The 24,013-nt window shown below is 32.7% G+C and overlaps 2 protein-coding genes across 2 annotated transcripts; one reads left to right on the plus strand and one right to left on the minus strand.

Moving 5' to 3' along the window:
- Positions 1–11,414: 11,414 nt before the first annotated feature.
- Positions 11,415–19,164, minus strand: LOC110738728. Its single transcript, XM_021919143.1, has 7 exons — positions 18,986–19,164; positions 18,213–18,719; positions 17,323–17,630; positions 17,148–17,204; positions 12,672–13,123; positions 12,206–12,482; positions 11,415–12,106 (listed from the first exon to the last, which is right to left on the minus strand). The coding sequence occupies exons 2-7, from the start codon at positions 18,578–18,580 to the stop codon at positions 12,087–12,089; spliced, it is 1,482 nt and encodes a 493-aa protein (XP_021774835.1). The 5' UTR covers positions 18,581–18,719; positions 18,986–19,164; the 3' UTR covers positions 11,415–12,086.
- A 1,407-nt stretch (positions 19,165–20,571) lies between these two features.
- Positions 20,572–23,660, plus strand: LOC110738729 (bet1-like protein At4g14600). Its single transcript, XM_021919144.1, has 4 exons — positions 20,572–20,989; positions 21,108–21,234; positions 21,746–21,802; positions 22,640–23,660. Exons 1-4 carry the CDS (start codon positions 20,952–20,954, stop codon positions 22,799–22,801), a joined length of 384 nt encoding a protein of 127 aa, XP_021774836.1. The 5' UTR covers positions 20,572–20,951; the 3' UTR covers positions 22,802–23,660.
- The last annotated feature ends 353 nt before the right edge of the window (positions 23,661–24,013 follow it).

The raw sequence follows: 24,013 nt of genomic DNA on the forward strand, positions 1-24,013 counted from the left end.
TATACTATTTTTTTTTGAAAAAAAAAAAGTTATAAACCATTATGAATGTTTACAAACTAATTGTATCCAAAAAAATTATTAATTTTATTGATAAAAATCTTAAATATAATATGTAAAGTAATCTAATAGAAGAACACAACAATGATTGAACATAAACACACGCACAAAGGTGGGCACACAATTCATACTAGAGATTTATACAGTAATAAATAAGTAAATTTCAAGGAATTGAAAAATGAGGATGCAATGGAAGGTAACATAATGATTAATTTTGTTGGGTGGTATATTATTATTTCCACGAGTTTCATTTTTTATTTTATTTTATTTTTTCAAAAAAAAAGGGGGGGGGGGGGGGAAGATGTATTGATGTGCATACAAAAGGCACTATCATTAACGATATGCTAGATCGATCAAGGAGATCCGATCCACACAGTGACACAGTAGTTGAGTAGTACTAGCATGCATTAAGTATTAGTGTATTACAAATAAATTATGTAGATGTAAACCAAATTTTATGAAATTGAGATCTATGTTATGAACTTTTATTTTATTTATTGGTTACACCTTAGGTAGTCTAGCATAATATATCATGATTGTCTTGATTGAGAGAGATTTAACCGCTACCGCTTGTAAAAGAACAAAATAACCTGGCTGAGTAATTTCTATAACACTAACGAAAAAACTCCTGTAACATTAACTGAATAACCCCTATAACACTATAAACCATAAAAATTCAAACCTGCAATACATAATTAAAGAGGTAGAAAATATACGGAAACAATGATTTTCATTGATAGTCTGTGGATTACAACTCTCGTAGATCTCTTGATTCCTCTCTCCAAAGGGCTAGGGTTTTAATATGTTTATAGTATGGGGCCTTGTCGGCTTAAATCCATACTATGTACCTACAATGTTCGGTATTAGGGAGGAGATGGGGTCTTTGTGACTTGTTCCATCTGAACTTAATTGAACCCTAGATTCGACCCTCTTTATATAGAGAGTCGTAGAGTAAAAGATAATAATCTATGAGATTCAGAAGATAAATATCTTATAATTTTTTATATTATCTCCTTATTTACATATATCTGACACCTAATAATTAACAAAATTTCAGTGTCAACAAACACTAACGAAGTAACCCCTATATAAACATGACATGTCACCTTCACATGTATTAGGTTTGCATCTAAAAAATGCTTATAACAAGACTTGAACTTAAGGATGGAAATATCCAACGGATGATCCTACCTCCCGATCCATCCGCTTTATTAAACGGGTGAAAAACACGGTTTATATGGATGAGAGGCGGGTGATGGATCGGGTCGGATTCGGGTGGTGGTTAATCCCATCCGTCACCCATCCATCCATCCGTTTAGTATTATAAATATTCTTATTTTTTAAAAATAAATATAAATATCTTATCCATATATAATGTTTGCATATTAGAAGTTTTATGGTACGATTATATTTTAATTTTTATGTTAATATTTGACATATCACAATTATTTTACAATAATTATTTCAATATTGAAGGGTCAAAATAGTTTTCTCAAGTTTTTTTTATCTAAAATTAATTTTTATTCACCCACCCGTTTACCACCCGGCCCATCCGTTTCACCCGCGGATGGATGGATTTCAGGTGATTATTATGCGGGTGACGGGTGGATCGGGTGAAACGGATGGATGCGGGTGGAGCTCCACCGACCCGAACCCGATCCATTTCCATCCCTACTTGAACTCAAGACCAACAAGTATTAAGTAAAGAGTCTTACCATCTTAGCCATTTATAAATTGTGTTTTTTTACCCAACAGAATTATAGTTAACTTAGATTAGTTAATTTGTGTCTTATTATACTATTTGTTTTCATTATGTAATGATTGAGTTTTACAACTAAAACATGTTTATAGCAAGAGTTAAACTCAAAACAAACAAGTCTTACTATCTAAACAGTCGAATTTAATTAACAAATTAAACAAGTACAAACTAGCAACCTAGGGCATCGCCTGAGCCACACACTAGTTCTAAATTATTCAAGTAATTCAAATTCATGAATTCAAACTAGAAGCCACCGGCATAATGGTTCCTCTTCAAGTATTCGACCCCAGCTTCTACGTCGTCTCCTACAACAGTGCAACCAACAAGTGCTATGAGTTGATGTCAAGACATGGGATAGGTAAAGTCAGTTTTGACTGGTTCTACTACCATCGTCTGTGGACTTCATCCAACAATCGGGGCTCCAACAAGTGCAAAAGCCGCAATTTACCAACTTTTATTGCTTTGTTTATATTTGTTTGTACGAGCTAGTTTTAAGTGTATGTGTTGCCTTTTATTTCCTTTTACTTAGGCTAGGTTGTAATCTTGTCTTTTAATTAATAGATCTCTTTGTCAAATATATATATATATATATATATATATGGAGGAAATTTTGTGAAAAACTACCTATTATAATCCAGAATTTGCGAGAAACTACCTATTAAAAAAAATGTTGTAATTGACTACCTAAAATTTTTAAAATGTTGTAATTTACTACCTTTACGCCGGATTATGAAGGAGTTTGACCAAAATTCTCCGGCATTGACTTGGTGAAAGAAAAGGGTCATTAAGTGTCACATGATGGTCACGTGGCCAAGTCAACACCGGAGAACTTTGATCAAACTCCTTCATAATCGGCGTAAGGTAGTAAATTGCAACATTTTTCGAAAATTAGGTATTCAATTACAACATTTTTTTTAATAGGTAGTTTCTCGCAAATTCTGAACTATAATAGGTAGTTTTTCAAAATATATATATATATATATATATATATATATATATATTAGGAAGCCAATATTGTTGGAAGCACATTGGCAAATCAATGGGTAAATTGAGGTCAATTGTCTATATTGTGGAATTTTGGAAGTTGGATAGAATTTTTTGTCCATAAGATTATCACAAAAAATCTATTAGCTAGAACCTATCATTTTGTTGTACAAATTGTTATAAACACATATTTGTTTACCCAAATTCTTATTTGTGACTAGCCACGTTATATGGTCACTTCACATATTAGATACTTTATTGAATAATCGAGGCTTATGGTGATGAGCAAATGAGATTACCTTGATGGATCAGTAGAAAAATGGGATGATTCTCATATATAAATAGAATTGTTCTTTTGTGAATCAAAACAAAATAATAGTGGTTCCTCAAACGAGAAAATGGATGAGGTTATATTTTTTAAAATTTTCTTAATGATATTACATAAATGATAAATTTTTTTACGGACAAAATGGTTTACTTATTTTCTCTATGAGTAAATAAAGTTACTCTTATAAATAAATAAAGAAAAAAAAAAATCAATGTGGTCACACCAAGTAACTAGACATACACACAAACTAAGCAAAGCCAATGGTTACCCATTAAAGGTGGGCATCAAGAGAGAGAGAAAAAAAGTATTTAAAACTCAAAAGATGATACTTTAATAGAGAGAAATCTAATGACTAGGTCATGGCCATGGCCATTGGCAAAGGGTGGGCAAACAATATGTATGTGCCACTTGTCACGGTATGATTGGGCTGTCATTTTTTTTCCTTTATTAGTGATGAATATTATGATTATAGGGCAACCAATGAGTATATATGAGCATAACTGGGCATGGTGATTGGGCATGGATGAGATGGAAGAAAGAGATATTAATTAAAAAGTTGATAACCACCATTGATTTGGACAATCATTGGCTTTGCTCCACTAGTAGAAAAAAAGCATTAGGCACCCCCCATATGGCACCGGTTCAGGCTAAACCGGTGCCCAAAACCGGTCCAGTAATGGGAGGGATTTTAGACGAAGAGAAAAGGCACCGGTTCAGATTGAACCGGTGCCAAAAATGCAAATGGCACCGGTTTGAACCGGTGCCACTGAACCGTTTCACCCTTTTTAAAAAAAAAAACGAAGCATTAAACTTATATACCCTAAAATTGTTTAATTCGCCCCCATTTCCTCTCCTCTCCTTCTCTCTCTGTTCATTCTTCTTTCAATCTCCATTGTTCTTTCAATCTCCATTGTTCATTCTTCTTTCAATCTCCTCTCTCTCTGTTCGTTCTTCTCTCTCTCTCTTCGTTCTTTTTTATTCTTTCATCTCCATCGATCTCCTCTCCCTCATATTCTCCCTTCGATCTACAACAACAGCCGCCGCCGCCGCCACCACCACAACGTTCGAGCACCAACAACAACAGCCGCCACCACCACCACAAAATCTCTCAAAGTTCAAGTTCTGGCTTTATTTTTTCGATTTTAATTGTTTTTGTTTTCGATTCACCAATTTCGATTTTGGTTTTGTTTTTCGTAATTGGTTTTTTTTTTTCGATTTTTCCTTTTAATTTCGATTTTGGTTTTTTTTTTGATTTGTGGGATTTTTTTTTCGATTTTGGTTTTCTGGGTTTCAATTTTGATTTTGGTTTTTTTTTTTTTTTCCGATTTCTGGAATTTTGTTTTTGATTTTGGTTTTTTGGTTTTCAATATTGATTTTGATTTTTGATTTTGGATTTTGTTTTCGATTTCTAGGATTTTGTTTTTGATTTTGGTTTTTTGGGTTCCAATATTAATTGTTTTTTTTTTCCGATTTTGATTTTGTTTTTTTTTCGAATTTTTGGTTTCTTTTTTTCGATTTGAATTTTGGTTTTTTTTTCGTTTTTGATAATTTCGATTTTGATTTTTTTCCGATATTGATTTTGATTTTTAATTGGTTTTTTTTTCGTTTTTGATAATTTCGACTATGAATTTTTGGGTTTTTTTTATTTATTATGAATTTTTATTTCGAATTGAATTTTTGGGTTTTTTTTTATTTATTCTTAAGCTTATTTTTACCAATTGATTTTTTTTTTCTGTTTTAATTAGTGCAGGTACAGAAGATTATGCAAGTTGTAATTGATCTATATTGTAATTTCTCTATTTTTACATTATAATTTTTTTTTATGATTTATAATGTAATTATTTATTTATTTATTTATATGTTAGTTGTAATTGAGCTATATTGTAATTTTGGATTTGATTATGTATTGTAAATTTTTGATTATATAAATTGAAACCAATTCGATTTTTGTTGTGATTGTTATTTTTTTTTTTCAGTTGATTGATTTAATTGGTAAGTGAAAAAAACCAAAAAAAAAAAAAAAATTATTATTTGGACATTTTTGGCACCGGTTAACCGGTGCCAAAAGGAGGATAAAATTTTTTTTTAATGTATTTTTGGCACCGGTTAACCGGTGCCAAAACCTGTTTATGGCACCGGTTTTGAACCGGTGCCAAAACCTGTTTATTGCACCGGTTTTGAACCGGTGCCAAAAAGGGGGGTAATTGGCACCCCCCACATTGGCACCGGTTCAAACCGGTGCCTTAGGCCGGGTTTGAACCGGTGCCTAATGCTTTTTTTCTACTAGTGCTCTAAACTTATTGTTAGTACATACTACCTCCATTTTTTTGTTGACGCGTTTTACTTTTAATATAGCATGCATTATTCACATATTATTTCTCTTAGATCGTGTTTTGTGATTTATACGTAATGAAAAATATATTAATGTGGGATCTTGTTTGATTTATCGCAATATATATTTTTAAAATATTTGCTTATTGGTAGAACTTGCACATCGGCAAATGTGACTAAAAAAACATGTCAACTAAAAAGAAATAGAAGAATTACATATATTATGGTTTTGACATCTATTCAATATCTTTGTACGCCTATTAATAAGTTGGCCAGGACACCACAAATTCTTAAATTATTTCTAAAAGAAAAAAAAAAAGTTTTGGCGAAAACTAGGGGATTTCAAAACCGATCCAGAATGAGCCAGATTGTAGAGAACCACGCAGGACTCTATATTTAAAAAACTAAAATTTCCAGTCTTCGATCCTATCAGGTCCAAAATCCCTTTAAAAGCTGGTCTTCAACCAAACCAATTTATTTTGGTTTAACTTAATGAATAAAGAGCATATATAATAATTCATTATGAAAGTGATATTTTTATATACTATGTTACATATCGAGCAATAAGTTATTTTCAAATCAGGCATTAAAAAAATCATTTAATTCTGACTTAGCCCGAATTTTGGACTAGTTTTTTCAGTCTGGTCTAATTTTGTTCTAAGCCGACCTTAAACTAGTAAATAAACCTAATTAAAACGACATTAGATAACTATTATTTCATCACTTGAAAACTGGTTAATTATATATTTATATTGAATAAACTTAATTATTAAATATTTTAATTAACTATAAAATCAACCATAAAACTAAACATACATTTAGATCACTCGAATAATTTCTTTTTTTTTTTACATAATTTTGTAAAAGAGAAATCTAATTATTACAACAATTATTGAACCAAATAAATCTTATGAGGAGAAAAAGGTATATTTTATATATATAATGCATGGTTCCTATTTTTTTTAAAAAAACAATAACGTTACTCTAACTTCAACATGACATGGTATCATACAGGGAAATTAGGGTTTGGTCGTTTTATTGCAGGGGTAGTATTGTAATTAAACTCATTTATCCCTTTCATCCCCATCTTCAACCTTCATTATATTCATCCCAACACAAACATAACAAAGGAACGTTTGAACTAATTCACAATTTTTTGTTAATTAGCCTTATCAATTGGGGTTAACTCGTTTTTATACACTATTTCACAATTTTTCTATCATTACATAAAATTGAGTCATGATTCAATTTATGATATATTTATGATATGATTGCTATAAATTTAAACACATTGAAACGTTCTTATATCATCCACAAATTTAGGTTGTTTTTTCACTCAATGATGCAAACTTTCAATTGTATCATTGGTTTTTCTTTGTTTATAAACTCTTTTAATGGATAAATTATATAGAAAAATCACTCCAAATTAACAAGTTTTTAAAAACTAGATTGATCTACAATGTCCATGATTTTGTGCAATATTTTCATGGCACGAAAAATTTATACATGTACTTGATCTACAAATGAAAGGAAAACAGGTATGATTCAAAAAAAAAAAATGTGTTACCTTATTTGTGAACAACAATGTTTTTATTATTTTAGACACAATAATATAACTTATTTTTTTCTTTCAAATATAAAATTATAACTATTTTTGCATTGAATTGAAGCATTGTAATTGATATATCGGCTAGCTAGCTACTTATTTTCCATAAGGTAGATAGCTAGGTTTGTTATATGTTGGACTTCAGATCAAATATTTATAGAGAGGCTTAGAGGCCAAAAAAAAAAAATGTGAAAGAAATTTTAAACTAGACATTTTCTTTGAACCATTAATTACGAATTTACGATCAAATAACACAAGTGTCTCCACCACTCACCTCTAAATTAGCCAAATTGTCTAATTATTATCAATTTATCATAATATCTCTTCTCTTTTTTTTATCTCCTTCCTCCTCCAATCAAGATCCTTACAAAAAAAATTGCTATTCTAGGGGCTACTACCAACTTTTTGGTTGATGTTAAGCCCATAATTTATTTCTTATTACTTTACCAGTTTTTTTTTAATAATTCTCATAATAAACCTCTATTTTCTCTCTTAGACAGTTTTTCTATTCAATTTTTAAACGTAGATTAGATTTTATTCAATTTTTTAAATGATGACGGGGTAAGTATATTGTTACATGTTGATACTTCACATGCTTCTTAGTTCTTATGATATACTCCGTAATGAAGTAGTAACTTTCTCCAATAATATCAAATAAGTTCATTTATTGTCACCATCAGCTTAAACTTTTGGTTGAGTTGGTCCAATAATTACTTGTGATTAATGTAAGATAGAGTGAAATAGCTTTCGCTTGAGTTTATGCACGTGCATCGTGCACCCGCTTAATTAGCACATGTATTGGCTAGTTAGTTACTTCGTATGTAACGTACAATTCTCATATATAAGGGCATGTTCACATTTACTGAACTAAGCTGAACTGAACTGATTGCAGCTGAACTGAATTGAACTGATTGGACCTGAACTGAACTGAAATGAATAATTTATGAGAGAGGAAAATTAGGAGCTGAAATGAACTGAACTGAAATTAAGTAAATGTGAACAGGCCCTAAGATAGATTACTATCAAAATGAAACCTAATTAGGAGGTTCAAAAATTTCAAATGGAAAAACAAATTAAACTAATTTAACTAGCAATTGAATCAAAAGATCGCAATTTTTATGTATTATTCTAAAATTATTATTAAATACAAATTTTTATATGCAGCTGGCCACATGGTGCGGCAGGGGTTACTTATAAGGTGTTTTCTGAGGGGTTACTTGTAGGTGTTACTTGTATTCTTGGGTTACTTGTATGGGTGTTACTGGTTTTGGTCCGGGGTTACTTGTAGGGTGTTACTGGTTTTGTCATGGGTTACTTGTAGGGTAAACTGGTTTTGTCATGAGTGACTTGTAGGAGTTACTTGTATTCTGGGAATCTGGGGTTACTAGTATGGGTGTTACTGGTTTTGGTCAGGGTTTACTTGTATGGTGTTACTGGTTTTGTCAGGGGTTACTTGTAAGTGTTACTTGTAGGGTGTTACTGGTTTGGTATGGGGTTTTGTTTAGTGTTACTTGTAAGAGTTACTCGGAATACAAGTAACCCCACGATACAAGTAACCCATACAAGTAATCTCATACTAACCCATACAAGTAAGTAACACATACAACTATACAAGTAACCTCATAATACAAGTAGCACCCTACAAGTAACCCCATAATACAAGTAACCCTAGAATACAAGTAACATCTAACAAGTAACCCTTGCCGCGCCATGTGACTTGCCGCGCAGAAAAACTCCAATTATTAAAAGGTTAAATTTTTACTTGCGACAAAAGTCTCTTAATAAATATTTTGTAAAAGATAAGTCAAGATAGATGTCTGAATTTCATGCAATATTAATTTACATTAGTAGCACTATAGCAGAAATCATGCAAAAAGCTATAGTATTGAATAAGAAATTTTGTTTAACCTTTGAGATTGGACCGTTTAGCATAACATGTTCATCCAATTTAATCATTTTGCCTCCTAAAAATTGTTATCTTCAATCTAAAACTATTAAGATTAACCTATCACCTAATAATATAACATAATTTTGGTACTTTTTAGTTGGTCAAAAGGCAAAAACAAGTGTTTGCATTAATTTTGATCCTTTTGCTTTTTTCCTTACTAAAATTTTAATAGTCCCTAGAAATCATTACCCACTTGGGAAAGGAGCTGGTAACCTTCCAATCAAACTTCAGCAAAAGATGAAGATATAAAGAAGTAAAACACTTTAACGACTTATCTGTTAGAACTTGGAAGTAGTTTTAAGAAACAGTTCCAAACAAGGGTCTCAATTTTTGTTATACAGGTTTTATTATGTTATACACAATCCTAACTCCTAAATATTATCCACATATACATTTTCGAGAATATTAAGCAATGCTTGACCTAGTGGAAAGGTTAACATTTTACGGCTGGTTGTGGAATTAAATTACATTATAGATTACTTTGCGGTGAGAATTCCAATACCCTCCCTCCCTCCCCACTATGCACCACTTTAAAGTCCCTAATAACACTACCAATGGGCCTTGTTAGCTAACTTTGGTCGGAATGATTTATGAGAGGTAGGGTTTACTTCTTACTTACCTAAAAAAACAATATTGACTATTTAACTACCTAATCCAATTAGCAACTATTTTATAAACACAAAGTCTTGTATGTGGCTAGCCACACAGTGTCGTCAATCACTATAGGGGTTACTTCGCTAGTGTGATGGGGGTTATTTCGTCATTGTTATAGAGTTACTCGGTCAGTGTTATAGGGGTTACTCGGTCGGTATTATAAGGGTTACTTAATCAACTTTAAAGGGGTTACTTAAGTGGTCACACGGTATGGCCGACCGCACACAAGACAGGTTGTTTTATAAATATGAAAGTAATGTATATAACTGTCAATCACAAGGACTAATTAAAAAAAGGGGAGAAAAAGACCGAAAAATTAAATACGTATAATCGCGAGGTTTAAGTAAAGAAGCTACCTGGCAACGCTCGGGCCACACACTAGTTTGATTTTTTTTTTAAACACTAGTTAGGATTATTAACACACAATTACCAATATTAATATGTAATGCTCAACACAATATAACAATTTAATGTTACACAGAATTTCCACACACACCCAAAAAAAAAAAAAAATAAATAAATAAATAAAATAAAATAAAATTGTGTACTAGAAAAAATTTATAGGAAGATATGAGTAACAATCTATAGTCACACCTTAGCAGCTTTAAAAATGCATCAGTCTTTATGTCAGAAATGCATGAGGATAAGCTAATAGAATCTGAGGGTGAGTGTCTGAATTGGGAGCAGCTGCATAATTTCTACGTCAGGCATGCATATCAAGTTGTGGTTATAACCCAAATAGGTAAATAGTAAGAGATATGCCCTTATTGTACCCTTGGTAATTTGGATGTGTTCTGAATGTTATGCATCAATAGTTCAATACATACATTTAATGAGATGTAATAACAGCTAAGTACTTTCTCCAAATATAAACAGAGAAGGGTGACTTCAAGAGAAAAAAAAATATGTTTATAGATTTTCATAGGTAAATTACTAATAGGTAAAGATGGTTGTGGGTTGTGTTTGGGTCATGCTTCATACCAAGCTCCTTGGCTCATGACCAAGCCCACTAGCAACATTGTAATGTCGAAACTTAAAAAAAGGTAGCCAAGGAATGTCCCGATACGGCAATACCACTTACCATTATGTCATGTCATTAACTCATTCTTGTAGACGTATACCAAATTTTACCTATTTCATTTACTTTATCATGTTATGTCATATCGTGTTGCATTGTTTTCAAATATTTCACCAATTTGAACTAGGGATCAATCTCAATGCCTCAACATGCACAATGAGTCAATGACATTGTCAAGTCATGTCTAACTTGATAAAATGCCATATTTTTTCAAATTAGACCTCTACCAATGCCATTTTTACAATATCCCAACCTTTCAGCAAAAACTTAGCATTTTGAGATCTCTCTGTAAATATTTAATATTCTTAACCTATATACTTGTATAAATAATTTCCATATTAAAAGATATATTATATTCGTAATTGCAACATCTATGAAATAGTTAGAAGTCCCTCCATTTCTTTTTTATGTCCCTATTTGGACAATACACGTGTAATACACTTTAACTAATATTCTTTAAGCAATCATCAAGACGGATCAAACAAAACCTAATATCCCTCTAATTATGATTAGTTACAAGATTTCGAAACAAGAACATAAAAAAGAAAAAGAAATGAGAGGAGTAAAATTTCAATGGCAAAAGGTGAAAGCACAAAAAATCTACAAAGGAAGCTGTAATCTCTAACCACGTGACACATGCTTGTGACATGCTCCTCTACAGTTAATATATTTCATAGTTCAAAATTTTTCTTAAGAATGTTTAAACAGGGGAAGATTGAGCACACATCTGCCAAATCACCAGTAAATTTATACATGCTCTACAATTAATATGTAAATCAGCCCTCAGGTGCATATTTCTAACCACTCTCTCCCAATTAAGCGATTCGGTCGAGATCAATATCTCTACTAGCAGAGAATGGCTTGCTGTAGAGACCAAGATCAAACTAGGTATCTAGCTATGCTAGAACATTGCGAATTTTCAGCTCTAATAACTGTCAAAAGTACCAAACTACATTGCATAATTCAAGTGGTGGCATATTGAGAAATTTAATCATAAACCATTACTTTTCTTAGAAAAAGTGACAACTTTTTTTTGCAAGCATCCTAAAATAAAGTATGCGCTTTTTACCAATGAGCAAGGCGCCAAGACATATTCAGGATGCCATCCTCTTCTTGTGTCTAATTCAAAATCCTCATGTTAAGAGCTTCAAGGCCTTTAATCAATGACTGGCCACTAAATTATGGATATAAACTACAAAGTCAAGCCTAGACTATCAAACAGCTTTTTCGCCATTATCACCAGCAGAGTACAGAGATGATATGCAATAGGTAAGCTCACCAACAGGCAAAATTTATACAGATTAGCTGCTGTTGCATATTGCTTGGAGCTGTAAACCAGGACTACTCCCTCAAAAAGGACACTGCAATGTATCAGTTATCAGCACCCCAGCCATTTCCAAATCTGCTTAGATTTAATGTAATCAGAAGAAAAAAGAATCATCAGTTGCTATCTGGCTCACCTGCAGATCTCAAACTCCAACCTCCAGGTCCAGCCTTGCGCTCACCCCGCTTTCTCTTAATCTTAGAAGTCAAACAAGACTTTAATGTTGTTTTTTCCTGAATCGCAGCATCCACAGTCCCGGAATCAGGCGCTAATCCATTGCCAGCTCCGAGACTTGAAATATGCTGCTCTTTATTTTCTAGATTATTATACTCATCTATCGATTTGTCAATAACTCCAGAAGACATGTGCCCATCTTGCATTGCTCTGTTCTGTATATGTGTATCATCCAAAATCTGCAGATCAACAGCATGAAGTATCAAATTTAAGGATTTGAGATTAAAGTCTGAAACCCAGAAGAGGGGAGGGAGGGGCAAAAAAATTGAAGTTTTTTAAAGGAGTAAAAAAAGCTTCAGTCACATACATGTAGTGTTTCCGCAAAATCAACTTTTTACGCACTAGACAAGGTATGAAAGAAACCTTACATTTTCACCTGACTCTAATGTCTGTGGCTGATGTATAGGAACATTTGCTGCAGAAAGTAACCCTACTGTGCTTTCTATAATATCAGGAATCTGAGTACCAACTCCATAATCAGAGACCAAACTCTCAGGCAAGTCCAGATCACCAATTTCAAAGTCTGTTATGTCATGAGGGATTTCAATGCCCCCAATAGACAAATTATCTCCATCGCCAGCGGAGAAGGCAGGGCTTTGTGCAGCACTTGTCTGAGCATCGTAAGGTGCAAGAAGACTTAGGTTTTCTGAAGAGGAGAATTTCACACCATTTTTTAACATCACCGTATCAAAATGGGTTCTAAGCCTCTGAAGTTTGGATTGCACTGTTTCAATCTGTCGAAGAATCTGTTCTATGGAATCCTCCCCATCTTTTAACCAATCATCATCCATGCTGAATTCTTCATTCTTAGGACATACATCTGAAAGCAGCATCATAAGAAAGTACAATTATATTTCCTTCCTAAAATAAAACATCAACACAAAATTATATGATGATTGCTATCACAAAGATAATCAACGGTAATGTGTAAGAAGAAACTTATTAAAATAAGTTGTTCATTACACAAACCAGAAATGTACAATCAAAGCTGCACATCATATTCACCAAATACAAGTGAAAAGCCAATTGGAATGTACCAGTGTTAATATATTCACTATGCCACCGCTTACAGATTCATTTGCCTTACAGCTTTCTTGGTTACTTAGTGCTAGTCTTTTACTCCTATTAACGTTTTCTAACATGCAAGGTTGACACCTAGCTAGATACTTTTGTATTCTCTCTGACCTGAGTTTTATTGGCACTAGGATAGAAATACAGCTATCATCATGACAGAAAATGGACCCTGGGGAAATTCTGCCTTTCACAATTCAACTCCAGTAGCATAAACAAACTATGAATAGATATCAGGAGAGCATCACTAGCCACAAACATTAGACTATTCTGCGTGAAAAATAAATAAAAACTTGAGAAGCTTAGAAAGAAAGACAGCACAGCTTGCAAGCCACTCATAGTAATTTTGTATTTACTCCTTGTATTGCATGAAATGAAAGTAATTTTGCTGCCACGACATGGGGCAAAAAGACAGAACACAAATAATGCATGCTCATCAAAAGAGGGCCATGTGCTGAGAATCACCAAGGCACCAAGTACAACTCACAAAAGAAGGAATATCCACAGCATGACAGCCAAAAGGTTTCCTAACTTGTTACCCACGTTTATAACCAAAAAATAGCAGTACTCCCGCAACAAGGAAGACATGATCTTTGAATTAAGAATCCTTGAACTGCCTAGAAATCTAGCACTGAAAACATGAGAAGCCTCAGTCATCTCAGAATGCTGAGAAAAGACATCATGAGTACTTGAGTAGGCAGTAGCAGCTTTGTTAAGTAAGTCAACACACGAATTCTTATTGATTTACCAAATCTCTTTCATATTCACATCCATCCTCACTCACCTCAACTCCCAACTAGCTACAAGGACGAAAAAAAAGAAATATACCTATACCAAGTCTATAAAGCTAAACCTAATGACACATGGCATTCTTTTCATGCAATGACCATATTTTTTCTTTGTTTAATACTCCGTAATTTTTACACCTCCCCATCTTCTCCTCTTCCTCTTTTCAGTTTTACATCATCTTCCCCTTCCAATTTCCCTTTAATATATATTTATACTACGTAATTACTTTATGCTTCCTCTATTCTTTTTTAGTTGACATATTTCTTTTATCACATTTGCCAATGCATAAATTCAACCATTAATATCTATAATTATCAAGATGTAAAAATAAATTTTAAAAGTTGATTTTTTGTAAATACACAATAAGTCGATTTGAACAAGATTCTACATGACTATGTTATTTTTAATTATAAACCACAAAATCTAGTCAAAGTAAAGTTAGTAAATAGTTTCACTAATAAAGATTTGAGGAAGTATATGTGATTCAAACAATTCATCTTCTAATCATCAATATGTATAGAATATAGATTTTATTCTTCTGTTTTTCGAATCACCAACCACAGTGGCAACTCTCAAAATTGAAGAATACTACATTCTTGAAAGTGACAATCTTCGAGAGAAATACAGGTATTGTCAAGAAATCTATGCTTCAAGGGCTCTACAAATACGGTTTGGTAATTAGGGATAGTTATGCCTCAGCTTTATTTTAGTTCCATTTTCATTAACATTCCCATATCTCATTTTATAATTCAGCTTTACATTGTTCCCATGACTTCCCACCACAATGTAGAAGTCAATCTTAACAAATTTTTTTATTTGATTTATTGTATTCTAAAATGAAGATATATTATGCTCTTCACCTAATATATTTGGCAAAATGGCAAGTCAACCGATATATGTCAGTGAGTAGCAAAGGCCACAAAACTGGCTTCTGCAAAATTATTGCCTCCTGGATTGATCAATTCAAGCATTGCAACATGTGTCACGGTTTTCGCCACAGTATAGGAGATTTCTACTACCAAAATAAAACACACAAATGACGAAGGAAAAAGGCAAAACTATCACAAAAATAAACAAGACATAAGTCATGCAAGCACACAAAAAGACAGCTCATATAAATGTAAACCTGCAAATACATCATGCCAGAATTAATTTTTCTATTAGACTTCCTCACTAAACCTTTTAACTTGCAACACTTCTCATTTCATGCTTGCAATGCATTACCTCAATCATAAACATCTTTAATTACAAGTAAAAAATTAACAAATATGATATTATGAAAAGTATAATTCATGGCAAATCTAACCATATTCCACATGGCCATATTTTCCTTTACTATAAATCTATAATTGTCAAAGCTAGTCAAAGTAGTGTATGTGAATAATGCATAAGTCAAAGTAATACATGTAAAAATAAAAGGAAAAACATTAATTCAACTCTTGAGTAATTAAGTTTTCACATAAAATTCCCTTGTTTTTATTCTCTCTTAAAAGTAAATACTTTTCAATGCTATTGCAATACAAGTTGCCGTATCTTTTATTTTAAAATAAAAATTATGAGATTAGTCATAACTTAAATAAGGCTATTATGAGATTAGTCATAACTTAAATAAGGATTTTTCTAAAGCAGTGGAGCAAAAGAGAATTTAAGGCTTTAGTTCAATCCTAACTTTGAAGCTGACTTGCTACACTAAGTTTTATGGTCCTCGTGTTCACTTATGCTCCAATTTGCTTAAGCCATGAAAAAAAATCTAGATTAAAACTGACTTGGAGAGTTCACTTCAAAAGTCTCGTATCCATGCTGTCCCGACTTCAAACTCTTTTTTATAAAACTCCTTTTCGTTCCGCTAAATTGGCCACACACAGTTTTTAAGTTTTTACTCTGCTAACAATCAAAACCTAAGCACATATTAGATATTATTACTACATCCCTTTTTGCCTATAAAAATTTATACTAGCATTAAGATCTTGAATCTTTGATATGAATATAAGATCTAAGCTATTTGTAATATGTAGAACGAAGAGCCCCCATCCCGACGGATGGAGGCATTGAGCAGCATGATGTGTTGTTAATTTACCCAGGAAAACAAAAATTGATGAGTAAACAAGCCATATTAAAAATATATGAAAAAATGAACAATCTCATGCTTGGGTTTCAGACATTGTGGGGGTGTCTGAAAGTCTGAAATAAACCAAGAAAAAAAAAAAAAACCTAGTAACCAACCTGAACAAACAAAACAGCTTCTTCACTCTGTGGACGATCATGTATACTTCCTAAGTCCTTTACCCCAAATATACACTCGCAAGCACAAACTTGATCAAAGCATTCTAGCAAGGATTTCTGTACACCTACTATTAAATAAAAATTACTTAGAAGTAAAACACCTAACCAACAAAATGAAACTTGTCCTGTTGTTGATGCTTATTTGACAATAACACGCTAGCCATAATCATATATAATCATGGCTCTTGATGCTGCAACATTTGTTTGTATAGCACTATAGCGTAACAATTTAACATAAAACTTATTTTGGTAAGGAAGATCATTAACAGAAAATACCTACTGTACTTGATTACTTATAAAACCTTTCTCCCTAAAGAAGGAACGAGAAGCACAAAAGGGTGGTAAAACTACAGCATAGTTCTTACATCTTAATTGTCTTAACATAGATTGATTTCAAATATTTTAACAATAAGAATGATATTGCTGATTAGTCAATAAAAAACGATAATCTTCCAGATAGATTCAACAATATGAAAAAACTTGAGAATATCCAGATAAAAGTAATCTTCCTCGTAATGAGCATATCCCCTTAATAGACTTCTTTACTCATATAGCGCCTTGAATTTTATATTCTTTGAATTTTAACCAGACAAAATTAAAGTTATGCAAGCTCATTATAAGTTAGAATGGGAGAAACAGCATAATGTCAAATCTTGATGGCAGTATGGCACTCACATCTTAACTGAAATAGAAATTCTTACCTAGATTAACATCGTCGTCAGCAGCTGATATACCATCTTGATCAGACTTCTTATTTTCTGCATTAGACCAAATACCATCATGATAAATAAAGGGTGCTCGCTGAGTGATCGTGTGGAATTATATCTTTAAAATTGTATACATAATACAACTATAACCACAAGAGAAAATGTATACCTAAGTATGAGAAAAGCTGGTGATGAGACATATAAGATGAGATATCAGTCACCTTCTCCACAAGTTTCCGTTTTCTTCTTTTCATGGGTTTCTTCTTGTCTGAATGGTTGAAAAATGGAAACGATCTCGAACAAAAGTCTGATGTATATTGATGTAGTTCCAACATTTTTGTTTGTTCATTTGCTTCTAGCTCACGGGAGTATTTTAAGGCTTGAGACTCCAACTCCTTTATCCTTAGTTCGGCCCATTTGCATCTCCACATAATTGGGCGTACAAAATTCCTCCAATGAGGTGTCAATCTTCTTTTCCTGAAGTGTTGTAGCAAAAGAAATCAATATTACTTGGACTTTTCATTTCACCTTAAGTACCCTTGTTGGATTTATGACTCCCAGACTTGGATAGGATACTTGGAAACTTCAATTTGGACCAAGATTATAAAATATTTTCACAAAACAGCTAAAAGAGGACACTTGGACACTAGGCCCCAAAGTACCCCGAGTTTGAATAAAATGAAAATAAAGTCAATCATCTTAATACTTCTTGCAAGATAACCTTAGTAGTTCCTTCATTCCATTCAAATTGCAACATTTGGAGTTTCACATGTGCCAATGCACAACTTATACTATTAATATCCTTAACTATCTTTTAGTTACAAATATAGACACTTAAAATTTAGAAAGTTTATATTGAGACAAATCTAACAAGATCTCCTATGATGAAGTTTTTCATTACATACAAAATACAATAGATGGTGAATTGAAGATGGCCAAAGGAAAGTGATGGATTAGCATAATAGTCCAGAAGTTGCAATAAGAACAGAACAAGTGAAGTATAAGACAACATTACTAGAAAAGTAAAATTGATGTTCAACAAATCCAAGAAAAACCAACCTCATGGGAAAAACATTAGTATAACTGTCCAATGTATCAGCAAAACCAGTATCTACACGAAATTCCGACTCCACTTCAGCATCACTAGTTCCCGAAACATTGTCACTTCTCGAAGTAGTATCACCAAAAGAGCTAGAATTCTCAGTAGCATCAGGATCCTCACTATCAGGCAGCCTAACGGCAGCATTCGAGTTCATAGGTTCAGTTATATCGGCATAAACTTCGCCACGACTAGTTTGCGGATTCTCAAGTTTCCCATCCAAAAAAGCCTCCATTTCACGCAGAGTATCCTCATAGCTCATACACCTCAAACTCTTACTCGGCATCCTCACAAAACCCCTCGATTTCTCCCGAGCTAGGACACTCATTATGATTATAATTCTTACAACAATTGCATCACTTTTCTACCCCAAAATCACAACAATTACAAACAAAACACCCAAAAAATCCGAAATTCTTGAATCAAATTTGCATGTTTTGGTGTTCCAATTCAACAAGATCACAAACCTAAATACAAAATTCAATCACAATTTCAATTTCAATTCCAATTCAATGATACAAAAACAACAAATGCAAGTAAAAACAATCAAACAACAAACAATCACAAAATCAAAACAATTAAGATGAAAATTGACAAGAATGAAATTCAAAATTAAACAGGGGAGATAGATTGAGAGAGAAGATTGAATTGTAGCATGATTAACAATGGCGGAGTAGTAGAGAAGAAAGAGGAAAGAGAGAGAAAGAAGAGAGAGAAAGAGGAGAGAGATTACCAGAGAAAAATGGTGGAGACTGTGTGAGTGTTCGCACGGCGGCTACAAGCGAGGGAAGAAGGAAGAGAGAAAATTCGTTCGCAATATAAATGAGGGAAAGTGAACGTTAAATCAAAGGATACTCTACTCTTCTTTCTTTATTGCATAAAAAACCTAAACTAACGACACTAGGAATACTCGAGCCTAGTTCTTCTAGTACGAGGAGTCGAGTCGAGTCGATTGGACATGAAGCTAATTGAACCGATGGAGGATAATTTTGTAGCACATCATTTAACTAGACTAGTGTCTTTCTGTGTTGAACAAGTATGGGTTAATCATTGTATGGATGATATCACTCCGTATGTATTTCGAGTATGGCCATTGGTTGCCCATTTTAGGTGGTAATGAAGAGAGAGAGAAAAAAAAAACTTAAAATAATAATATGAAGTATTTTTTGGGAGAAATGGCCCATTATCAGGTCATGGCCATGCCTACTTGAGAATTATGGACAATGCATGTTATTGTGACACTTGTCCAATAAAGAATGGTTGCTAAGAATTGAAAGATAAATGACGTGCTACAAAATTATCCTTCATCTTTAACCTTAACTACTTAACTTGTTTCCCTAATCTAGCATCTTTATTAAAGTGTGTGTCAAAATGACTTATTGCATGTAAATAAAAACGAAGGAAGTATATTGCTAATATGTTCACTCTTTCTTATTCTCTGGCTTTTGTCTAGCTTTGAAACCTTAAAACAATTTGTTAATGGCTTTAAAGTACATAGATCCATTATATAATCTTTAAGGGTAATCATTGCATTCAATAGTTGTTTAACCTGATGTTGACATATTTTCTCTTTTCTACTTTTTTTTTACAAGTGACTTGCAAGAAGAGATAGATTTCATCATCACTGTCATGGCAAAGACTAGGGCTTGACTTATAATTTTTTTTTGAGGTGGATTATTGTATTTTAACCTAGGTTAGTTATTTGCATGATTCTTTCTATATTATGGCTTATAAGTTTTCAAATGCGATAAATTATCTGATCTGTATCAATTCTCTCAATCGAGATTGTATAACTGTGATTTGTAATTTGATTCAAACTAAGAGTTCCTATACTGGTATATAACCCTTTCTCATATTTATTGGAGCCTTGGAGGTAGTCCATCTATCAATTTCAATTCTCAATAATGATGACGTTAAATACTTTGGTTTTGAGGTCTCACCTTAATTTTAGATTTGTCTTCTTAAATTTAAACACGGAAGCTTCAAGTAGTGCCCTCTCTCTAGCCATTGTCGAGAAGTTAATTCTTTTTTATTATTATTATTTTTAAATCTACATCCTTAATTATCTACTATAACCTGATTCAATTTTTTAGGACATTTCCCTAGATAATGCTTAAACATATCAAAAAATTTCAAGTATGTTTTGGTTCAAAGAAAATCCTCACATATTGTCCACATCAGCAAATGAAATCGACTAAAATTCTAATGGCTCTACAATAAACTATTATTTCATGATAATTTTATTGATTCAATTGACAATTCATTATGCTAAACCGCTAGCTATTTCATCAATTAGCTAATTTGTGTTCAATCGATCCCAATAAAATTATTATTTTTTGCTTAACATGCTTATGTGGATAATACATGGAATATGTTGAAGAATCTAGCACAATTGAAGAATTTGGAAGTTTTAAAGCATTATCTAAGGAAATCATTTCGATAATCGAGTCAAATCACATAACCTATGGTTTTGAATATCCCCGTCCTTTTAACTTCCCGGTCTCTTTAACACCTCTTCATCTCCTCCTCCTTTGGGAACACCTGCAAATTCACCCACTTCCCAATTCTTCATTTCCTCAATTTCATCTTTAATCATATGAAATTACTACCAAATTATCCCAATTACCCTTTATTAAATTCAAAGATTTGATCAAAAACCCTAAATTTTCAATCTTTTTATCACTTTGATTGCATATTCCATGGCAACAAGAGGTGGTGCTGTCCCCTTTAGATCAAGGTAATTATGATCATTCATTCAATTTCAACATTTTCTTGGTTTTCAATTGAATTATTTTCTATTGATTGAATTTCTTATTTGGGTTTTTTTTTTTCAATTTTTTTTTTTGGGGGTGCAGTGATGGGTTGAGTACTCGGCAAGTGGGTAATTCAGATGAAGTGCAAGTGCGAATTGTTGATCCAATGCATGCTGACCTTGATGATGAAATTACAGGGCTTAGATCTCAAGTTCACAAGCTCAGACATGTAATTCATCTTTTTCATTCTTTCTATTATCAAGGTTTCTTATTTGATAATTTTAGTTCTTGAATTTGATTTTGTCAATGTTGAATTTCTCAGTGTTAAATGTTATGTTAATATGGAAGTTGAGAAATTTATAGGGCTACTATTTGGGATTAGTATAAGAAGCTAAATGATACTGATGGACACGTGATTTTGTCATGATTAATTCGCGTAACATTTTGGGAAATTTAGCAAAACCCGAATATGTTGAAAGGAACTTGACATATAATGTGTATTGATTTTGCCGCATATGATTGATTGTAAAAGAAAGATGGAATTAATAAACTTTAGTTTATACGTTCCTGTGAGTTTGTTTGAACCTTGCTGGATACCAATGTATGGATTTTACAAGAAACATTTCGGCAGGACTTTGCATGTTTTGGGTCATTTTCTGTCAATTTGATCTGTTAATCGCTTTCTGTTATCTTTTCATTTGGTTCGTGGTATTGGTCTTTGATGCATGATGTTGATGCAGGTAGCGCAAGAGATTAACTCAGAGGCGAAGTTTCAGAGTGATTTTATGGATCAGCTGGTAATGCATCAGCACAATCTTCCATATCTTAAGCAGTTTACCCTTGATCAAATGTTTTGAATTAATTTGTGTTTTGCTATGATATTACTACTTGTTAGCTCTTTTGGGCACATTACTAATTACTTCGCCAGACATAATCATTGGCATTAGTGTTTTAAGAAATTCTTTTCCTTGAAGGGTTTAACTGCATAACTAGTTTGAGATTACGATTATCAATTGAATATATATTGACATCATATTCTGGTCTGAGCTGTTTTTATTCATTCATTCTGAGGATGCCATGCTAAATTGTTCACTATTGTCTTTGTGTATATTTCCATAAGGTTTTTTTTTCATATATATATATATATATATATATATATATATATATATATATATATATATATATATATATATATATATATATATATATATATATATATATCCCGGATGAACCTAATAATGCTCCACCTTTTCTCCCTCCCTTTTTCTTGGAACTTCTTGTCTTTATCTGAAATGTCCATCAAGAACAGGATTTTGCTAATGTTGATGTGATCTATTGTTGATACTTGTATATGACTACTCATTATTAACACCTTGTTTTGGAGCTAATTATATTTTTACCAATGACTGCTCATGATATTTGACTTTCTTAACAATCATAGAAGTGGTGCACCTTTCCGTGTATAGAAATAAACTCATGATAATTTGGATCTGTAAACTTTTGCAATTTATATTTATAGTCATTATGTGATTGCTTTATGTGACTACTTGTTTGCTATGATTCTTTGTATATTTTGGCTGTTTAGCAATATTTATTACCGTGCTTCTTGTGATACGTGTTTTTGTATGGTTCAGCAAATGACCCTTATCCAAGTTCAAGCTAGTTTGAAGAACAACATGAGGAGATTAAACAGCAGCATTGTGCAAAGTGGTTCTAACCATGTACTGCACGTTGTTCTTTTTGCATTATTTTGTCTTTTCTTGGTTTACTTCTGGTCCAAATTTTCCCGACATTGAGCCGCCATAAAGTCTTGCAGACTGCTTAGAGAACTTTCTACTGCACAACTTTCCCAATGGAGAAGATGGAGTTTATAATTCCGTTCTATTCTAGCTGCATATATGTGTTCTGGATTATGTTGCAGATCTGATGATGTTGTGTTCAGTTGCTGTAGTTTGTTCTGTTTGTGTAGCAGTTGCTTGATCTTCTTCTGGGGTTGTAGTTTATCTCAGTGCTTCCGAGTATCTGGTGTCTAGGGCCTCTAGGCAGGCACTTTATATGGGTTATCTGGTCTGGTCCAGTCCGGTTGCACAAAACCATCATCGTTGCAGTGCTTAATTGCTTATATATATTTGGTTTTATTAGCAGCTCAGTATTCAGTACTTTCTTCTTAAAGCTATGGTCTTCTTGGATATCTTTTTGAGATGTTTGTGATACAATGACAGCCTTGTAAATATTCTTCTTTTTGGTAATGATATAATATATCCAGTAGCCAAAGATACAAGTGATGTGCCAATTACCAAAATTCAATATATTGGGAGGCAAACCCACGCGTGGTTATGTAAATTTAAGTATGGTATGCTTTGTAAACTAGCATCAATATTGCAAATTAACATGAAAGCAGCTAGTTGATGCAGCTGCAGAGTTTATTTATCAAATCAGTCCCCGAATCACCATACTGCTGCAGTGGTGATCGCAAAGTGGATTTCTTTTTGTTCTTGATGCAGACCAGAGCTTGTATGGGAGGTTTGCAGTGGCTTTAAAAAGAAATTTTATTTTGTAATGTTATGGAGTTTAGCAGAGGGGCATTAGTGTAATAGTGTGGAACTGGGACTGGCTTGGCCTCTTCTGCTATTGTCTGTGACTTCTAACGTTTTACCAATCTTTTGTTGTGGTTAACATCAGGTGCTTACTATTTTTTTTTTAAAAAAAAAAAAAAAAAACTATACACGAGTATATAAAAAGTAGATATTGTTTGACGATATATAAAAAGTAGATATTGTTTGACGATATATTTTATGATAAAACTTGTTTTTTAGAAGTGGAAGTCAAATATCTACATTAGGTGCTTATTATTACTCCGTATTTGACAATATATTTCATGATAAAATATGATTTTAATACGTTATTAAAAAAAACTGTGGTCAAAGTTAGTATATAAAGAGTAAAAAAGTTAAACAAGTTAATTATTATGGGGTGATGGGAGTAACTTTTATGTTTGGATAACAAAA

The sequence above is a fragment of the Chenopodium quinoa genome, unplaced genomic scaffold, assembly GCF_001683475.1.
Source record: "Chenopodium quinoa cultivar QQ74 unplaced genomic scaffold, ASM168347v1, whole genome shotgun sequence".
In the NCBI taxonomy this organism is placed as follows: Eukaryota; Viridiplantae; Streptophyta; class Magnoliopsida; order Caryophyllales; family Amaranthaceae; genus Chenopodium; species Chenopodium quinoa.